We start from the raw sequence: 7,900 nt of genomic DNA, 5'->3' as shown, positions 1-7,900 counted from the left end.
AACCACGTGAGGAAGCTCTCCTTGTCGATCTTGGTGGCCGCCAGAACCGATTCCATATCGTTGAGGATTTCGGAGCTGAGCGCCTCCTGCAGGCTGGGCATCAGCTCCTCGCCCTCCACCGCCATGCTCTCGCCCTCCAGGGTGCCCAGGTCCACGTCCGTCCCCGGGATGGCGTCCCCCCCCCCCCCTCTATAACCACGTGAGGAAGCTCTCCTTGTCGATCTTGGTGGCCGCCAGAACCGATTCCATATCGTTGAGGATTTCGGAGCTGAGCGCCTCCTGCAGGCTGGGCATCAGCTCCTCGCCCTCCACCGCCATGCTCTCGCCCTCCAGGGTGCCCAGGTCCACGTCCGTCCCCGGGATGGCGTCCAGGTAGTCCGGGAAGCGGCTGGGCTGCGTGCCCATGGAGCTCGGGAGCGGGTCTCCTGCCGGGGGCACATGGGAGGGGAGGGGTGAGGGGCGAGCACGCCAGCCCGCGAGTCACGGCTTCATCGCCATGTTGTTTTCCATTAGCCGTCGCTAGCACGATAGCCATCGTTCGCCAGTAAACACCGTAGTTTCAAAACAGACTTTGAAACGCCAACTCCAGTTTGAAACGCTTGCCATAGGTTGAAACACAAATTGGAAACCCTAACCCTTGTTTCAAATCCTACTTTGAAACCCTAATTCTGGTTTAAAATCCTGTGTTGAAACTCTAACCCCAGTTTGAAACCCTACTTTGAAAACCTAAGACTGGTTTGAAACTAAATTGGAAACCCCAATCTACTTTAAAACCCTCATTCAAATCCCTAATTTCAAATCCTGTATTGAAACCCTAACCCAAGTTTGGAACCCGACCTTGAAACCCAAACCCTAATTTGAAACCCTACTTTGAAACGCTAAACCTAGTTTGAAACCTTAATTGGAAACCCTAAGCCTAGTTTGACACTCTAAGCAAAAACCCTACTTTGAAAGCCTAAACCTCGTTCGAAACCCTATTTTGAAAACCTGATGTTAGTTGAAAACCCTAACCCTAGTTTGAAACCCTACTTTGAAACCCTAACCCTCGTTTGAAACGCTATTTTGAAACCTAATGCCAGTTTGAAACCCAACTTTGAAACCCTAACCCTGGTTTGAAACGACACTTTGAAACCTTACCCGAGTTTGAAACCCTAATTGTAATGCCCAACCCTAGTTTTCAACCCTACTTCGAAACCGTAACCCTGCTTTTAACCTTATTTTCAAACCTTGAATGCGTATGTGCCTTTAAAGGACAGGGACCTGGCATCGTGAGTGACGTGGGTGTCAGTGAATGAGTGTGAAGAGTTGGCTGGCCGTTTATGGGTTTTGCTTCGGCTTAATCGAGCAATTTGATGAATCGTTGCACCCCACATACGACACTGTCGCATTCCATTTCCGGTGACCCTCTCCGCGTCCTCACCTGTGTCCATTTCGTCCACGCTGTTGAGGAAGTCATCCGGAGTGCGAGGGACGCTGTAGCTGCTCATGCTCAAGCCGCTGTCTGTGCTCTCGTCCCTGGAGTGGTACGTCCCGCTGTGGGGCGCAAACGGGAAAACGACACGCCGGCGGTGAGAGTTCGGTATCGGCGCGTAAGGACGCCACAGTCGCGGAAAAGTCGCGAACCAACGGCGACAAAGAAGAGATGACATTGGACAAGCTGCACTAATGAGCAGAGGAAAAAATATGTGGGCCGAGTTCAGCGGCGACACCGTGAATGAGGCCATTGTGAGCGTTGGGGGTTGGGGAGCGGTGCCGGTGGGCGGGGGGAGATTAGGTCGGCCTGCCTACACGCTGGACCTCGTGCTCCCGGCCCGCTTCATACTTTAGCTCACGTCGACGAGCGGGGGCGCTACTCATGGCAAAAGCAGGGCGGCTTTTCTTGAGAGAGCGCATTTCATACACGAGGGAACTTAATGGGCGTCACGTCATTCAAAATACAACATTTAAAAGCATTTACTGACAAAAGAGTGAAAGCGCACACAGCGCAATAACAAGGTTTGGGAGGAGAGGGGGGGGGGGTATTTTCAAAGAGCTTGCGGCATAACAGCTCAATGCTGCTTCACCATGTTTGCTTTCAACTCTGGGGTCCACAAATTGATCCGAGTCTGCTGGATTTGCATTCCTTTTTTGTATTCCGCCGCTCGACCATTTGATGATTTATGGAATGATAGCTTTGGGGACCAACCTGTTGAGGAATGGGTCCGAGCTGTTGGCGGTCATGGTCCTGGCGTCCTGGGCCATCGGGGAGGACACGGGGTTGGTGCCACCGCCGTCTTGTTCCATGCTGGTGGGTAGCTGGTTCCTCAGAGCGAGCTCCTGCGGACCCCACCCCACACAGACGACACTCGTCATTGAGGGGCTTTTGTGCCGTGTTATGTCAGCTGCATAACTTGCTTTTTTTAGCACAAGCAAGTTTGTGTGGTCCTTAAAGGTTTATGACAAATTTTGAGGGAAAATTTAGGATGGTATAATAATCAAAGTGTTCGCCCGCCAATTTTTTTTTCGACACAGAAGTCTGCAGCAGGGTTAGAATAGTTGGGCTTTTTTTTTGTGAGTTTTTATTCATTTTGACTTAAATTCTGTTTTGATTTGGTTAGGTTTTTTTTTGAAAATTATTTTATTAAAAACTAGTTTTTGGTGTTCCTTTTTTTATACACAACAAAATCATCTTTATTTTTATTTTTTTAATTTATTTGTTTAGATTTAGTTTTAGTTTTTATAGACACCGCAGATGGAGTAAAGTAAATGACAATTTTCAAATGACTTCACATCTTCTTTATGGCCTCCCAGTACTACTAAATAAATACTTGTAAAAGCACTGTAGGCTATCCTATTCACAATTGTCCTTTGGTCCAATCAGGTTTTCTGTCTGCACACGCTTGGGTCACTTCCGACACTGTGAACTGGAAAGAGTCGTTGCGAGCGGCACTGTAAACAAGTCAGCGGCAGCCCTCGTTCATCATCGCCATAAAGCTGCGTGATATTCCAGTGCCGGGACGCTGCCTTGGGTAAACTCCTGAACTCTGAGGCCGCACCGCCCTGCGCGGAGGCGGCGATGTGTCACTAGGAAGCGGTCAAATTACCAGCGATGAGTCACGAGACTTCGTGGCAGCGTGGCGTAACAATGGAGGCCCATCAAAGCGGGGGTTTGAAAGTTTGAACCTCCGAGTGAGATGAGTCACGTCGAAAAGGTTACAGCGGATGAACTGCACTAAAACGAAAGCGGTTGCCCAATTACGCACAGCTCGAACAGACATTCGGGGGTGGGGGGAAACATCTGCATGCTCAAGGAGATGTTTACACGACACGCTTTTTAACTTAAAACAGATTCAGCTTGTCAAGACCAAAACAACTCTGGCGGAGCACAGCACCGCTTTTGTGCTTGTGGACGTTTACGGCGCTTCTTCGAAATTGCCCAATGGTCACATTCCTCCTTCCGTCCTCACTTTATGATGTTCCCGACTTTCGAGGTTAGGAACTCAGTTGCGTTTTACTCATTTGGATGATTTTTTTATTTTTTATTTTTTGCTTCATTTTGCATTCTTTTTTTGCTTTCTGTGAATATTTTTGGGGCCTTTTTTGTTTCACTTTGCATTCTGTTTTAGTTTGGGCTGTTTTTTGTATTATTTTTGCTTTACTGAGCTTTAATTGCATAATTTTCTCTTACCAATAGATCAGGCGTCACTCCATTAACACAATAGTATCGTTTATTATTTGGATCTTGAAAAAATATATATGAATGACTTTGTGGTAATTTTGGGAACTGCTGCATTATTTGACAGGCCCCCTGAATGTCAAATTCTAAACTATAGAACATGCCGAGAAGAAGTACTCAATAGATAAGACGCAGCAGTAAACCAATTACCCCTCCCGACTTTAGATTTGGTATAATTAAAAGCTCTGATATGATAGACATGCCTGCATAAATAAAGTCGTTTTAATTTTGGAACAAAAAGGCCTATTGCGTCATTTTTTCACCTGAGTTAAAAAGTGTTTTCTAAAATTCTATTGATATATTTTGCGGGACTTTTTCTGAGGAAAAAGAGTAATATCAGGAAAAAGAGTTGTATTTTTGAAATTCCCTTCCCTCGTTGAAACAATTTCATCTTCATAACCTTTCAACCTTTTTTCCTCTAGAAAATGAATTTGTCATTGCAACATTACGACTCGGGCTCAAACCGGTCCTCGAGTAATTTGAGTACCTCGGTTAAAAAAAAAAAAATGCTTGAGGCATTTTCTTCTGCCTCGACTACCTCCATATTTACGTATACACTGTGAGGAAGAAGAACTCGAGCTAACCGCAGCAACAATTATTCAAGCTATACATGATGGCAACACGCCAGCAACAGAGTAAGGAGGCCACCCTTGAAATAAACCTGTTACCAAACAATAGAGGGACATGGTCACTGATTGCCGTCGCCAACTGATGCTTCCGACAACGCAACGCTGTCCTGAAATAACGTTTGCTAATTAAGGGTGTTAAAAAAAAAAAAAAAAAAGACGATTACGCTGACCCGATATTGTACAGAGCTAGCAGCACTCGAAGCGCGAGCAACACCAGTAGCGCTTGACACGCTAGCCACGCGAGAAGTGCTAGCACTGCTAGCACCGCCTGCCGGGCTAGCAACGCTCAAGTTAATCGAACTAAATTTCTCTGTACACTGCGATGCTGACAGTGTGACACACAGTTGCCTTTTTCATAAACCAGACAACTGTGTGGTTTTAGCCGGCGAACGCTAGTGTGCTTCTGCTGCGACTTCGTCTCATAGACCAAAATTTACAGGGTAAGATTTCTCTTAATTCTCACTCGTGTTTCTAGAGAGCAAAATATTGTACTGGTGTGAACAGTTTGAATTGGAAGTACAAAATATTTTATGGCTGCAGCCGGGGCTATGAAATTTTCACCCAAAAAGGCGACTTTTCAATTTCCGTGGCATTTCGGAGTGCGCATGGCAGTTGTGTTAAATTGCCGTTTAGATTAAGAAAAAACGTCACCCATGTCGAACTAAAAATTTGAGAACCCCGGTTTAAGGGTTCCTTATCATTTTCACGTGGAAGCAACTTGCTCATGATTTTCTTCTGTCCCAGAGTGGATCAAATCAGATGTTTTTGTTTGTTTACATTTTTTTTGAATATGTGGAGATCGACAGCCCCAGTGCTGACCTGAGGTCTTTGCCGAAGTAGCTCCTGTTTCAGCCTCAGCCTCTCCTTCTCCATCTTCTGCAGCCTCAGCTGGTTGACGCCGCTGAGGGTGCCCGAGGGCAGCTGGCCGCCCTGCTTCACAGGCGCACTCTGGGAAATCCTCTGCTGGTTCAGGGCTGGGAAGACAGCGAGGAGGAGGGCATGGTTAGAAACTGAAAGCTTTACACCATTTACACGACTGCAAAGTACTTTCTTACAGACTACGGTTACATCTGACAGTGCCTGCGTAACATTTTTCATCCCCACAACCACGGATTTGAGTTACCACTGTTATGTAGAGTAATGCGTCACTATTTGCGGGTCCCAGCTGGCACCGAGCCCTGCCGCGAAAAGCGAAACATTTTTCATGTTCATAGTTTAAGCTGTAAATGTATCCCGATACATCGTGCTGTTGGAATATAAACAGTGTAGGATTTAGAGGTCAGCAAACTCGGGGCAAGTTCAAAGTAAACATGGTGCATCAGCATTTAGCTGTTATGCTGCAAGCAAATGGAATAAGCTGCCAACAGAACTGAAGTTTGCCTCAAGTGTAAATCCAGGTTAAAAACTATCCCCCGCCCCATATCTACTGTATGATTACAGAGCATTTCCAGAATCAATTTTTTCCAATGTTATGTCGATGTGTTCATGTATATAAACTACTTTTTTTCCTTTGCTTTAAAATGTCTTAAATTATTCTGTTTTTAAATATCTTACATTATTTTGCCGTTAAATGTCGCCTATATACAAAGTACAGTGTGTTGCTTTGTAAATTTGTGCAGCATATCGAGTTACCTTGTCGATAAAAGCCTTGACACTGACGGCTCAAGCGAAGGCTGAAATGACAGCCGAAACTGTCAGCTCGGTAATAATTTTCGTTTCTTCACTAAAAAAAAAATACAGTTGTCTGACGAATAAGAAGACAAGGTGAACATCATTGCACTACCCGTGATGACGTTTCTCTCCAATTTAAAAATGACACTGTCAGCATCCCCACCCTACGAGTCGAGCGAGAGCCACCCTTCTACGCCACCAACGCAAGCCTCTTTTGACTCTCTCAGAAGGAAATGTTACTAAATGTTTTGTATAAGGTTTTAGAATTAAAGACTGAAGTAGATATGATATGTGTACTATCTCAAATATGTAAAGTAAAAACCAATAGAGGGTGCTAATATACAGCGGAACAGCCGTGAAGTCCCGGTTCACACTTAACTGTATGCAAACATTCCAACCACATACAAACATGAACATTCCTGATTAGGGGCAAATCCCACTTCGTGGTTTTCCATTTTTTTGCCGGGGAAGGGGGGGGGGTCCTGCGGAATCAATTAACCGCAAAAAAATCAGGGACTACTGTAACACCATGCCTTTTGATTCTATGTGTTAGCCTGGCTATGGCATATTGCATTGTGTATTAGTATTAAGCTAGTGGAAGGCAACATTTTGTGGGTTATTCAAATACACAACATGTGATTCTCTTTGGTTTGACAGGAATCTTCAACTTTTCTCTCACGTCAGAGCATATTAAATATCAGCCGGACAAGGGCTCGTATCTTGATAACTTGTATGTTAGGTTAGTCGTATCTCAAGGCACCGCTGCAAAAAAAAAAAAAAAAAAAGCAGCCAATTATCATGACCACAAGCTTCCGTTTTGCGCACGTGCATCCGGAACCGCTGCAAAAATAGTCCGAGGATAATCCACGCTGTGACGTAAACAGAGCCAAATGTCCTTCGTTTCCTACTACGGCGATTCACAGAGTACATCTCTCGATCTTGTGGCAAGTTTGTGAGTGGGAAACTGTGTGCATCTGCGTGTGTGGCAATGCCGTCAGCGCCGGGTGACGTCTCGAAAACAAAACAAAAAAAAAAACGGCACAACAGGACTTACAAGTTCACCTCGCAACCTGCAGAAGGCTGGAGGTGAGCCAGTACAGCAGGTTATGTTGGCTACAGGAAGCCCCGGCGCAAGATTTTTAGCACGCGCAGTCCCGAACAAGCACAATTCCTGTAAGACCTGATCCCCGCCCACTCGCTGACTAAGACAGGCATTGTTGCTCGGCCACGTTGCATCAGTCCTGACTTATCCTGTTCATTGTGCCTTTTTGTTTCCGTCCAAACAAATCTGATTGGAGGCCTGCAGCTGCCTCACTTCATTAGGGAGCCTTGCGCAATCTTAGCCACATCCGGTGGCTCAATAAATCCCCAACCTCCCCCCTACCCCCCCGCAAAGATGATGCATGGGTTTGGATTGGATAATTTCTAATGACAATCCCGGAATCTTGTTGATTAGTATTGTTCTGACAAAAGAATGGCCTTTTTGGGGGCCTGAGCATGCAGTTAGACAAAAATTGACCCCAGCACCAGTTTCATCGATGGACAAAGTTGGGTGGACATATCTATGACAACAGGTTTGAACCTCCTAAATATATTTTCCACATACACCCCCCACCCCCACCCACCAAACAAAGGATGGGAAGAAAAAAAATATCAAATCAAATGAGTATTCATGGGTGCTAAGCTGCAAGTTTTTACGTTTTTTTTTTGTTTTTTTTTAATGGACCCGCGGGCTGCTCGTTGCCTCGCCATGGCCTACTTAGTGTCCCTAATGAAGTGGCCAGTCACCTTTCCCTTTGGCTGTGATTGTGTTTGGTTGTCAGTCAAGCTTGCAACGCATCATTGTTATTTTATGGTCTGTTGTAAGGGAAGGGATGGGGGTGGG

General features: G+C 45.6%; 1 protein-coding gene across 8 annotated transcripts in view; it reads right to left on the bottom strand.

Annotated features, from left to right (window-relative positions):
- Positions 1-7,900, bottom strand: part of yap1 (Yes1 associated transcriptional regulator) — a 49,394-nt gene that overhangs the window by 9,337 nt on the left and 32,157 nt on the right. For 3 of the 8 annotated variants that reach the window (XM_019887344.1, XM_019887337.1, XM_019887338.1), the window contains 5 exons: positions 5,164-5,318; positions 2,186-2,316; positions 1,421-1,533; positions 328-425; positions 2-134 (listed from right to left, as the gene is read on the bottom strand). In XM_019887344.1, the coding sequence (XP_019742903.1) occupies positions 2-134; positions 328-425; positions 1,421-1,533; positions 2,186-2,316; positions 5,164-5,318 (630 nt within the window). Of the gene's footprint in view, positions 426-1,420; positions 1,534-2,185; positions 2,317-5,163; positions 5,319-7,900 lie in introns of all 8 variants that reach the window. The other 5 variants (XM_019887342.1, XM_019887341.1, XM_019887345.1 and 2 more) reach the window with 3 other exon arrangements.

This window comes from Hippocampus comes, unplaced genomic scaffold, assembly GCF_001891065.2.
Source record: "Hippocampus comes isolate QL1 unplaced genomic scaffold, H_comes_QL1_v1.1 scaffold194, whole genome shotgun sequence".
Taxonomy (NCBI): domain Eukaryota; kingdom Metazoa; phylum Chordata; class Actinopteri; order Syngnathiformes; family Syngnathidae; genus Hippocampus; species Hippocampus comes.
This window is presented reverse-complemented; position numbering and strand designations above follow the sequence as displayed.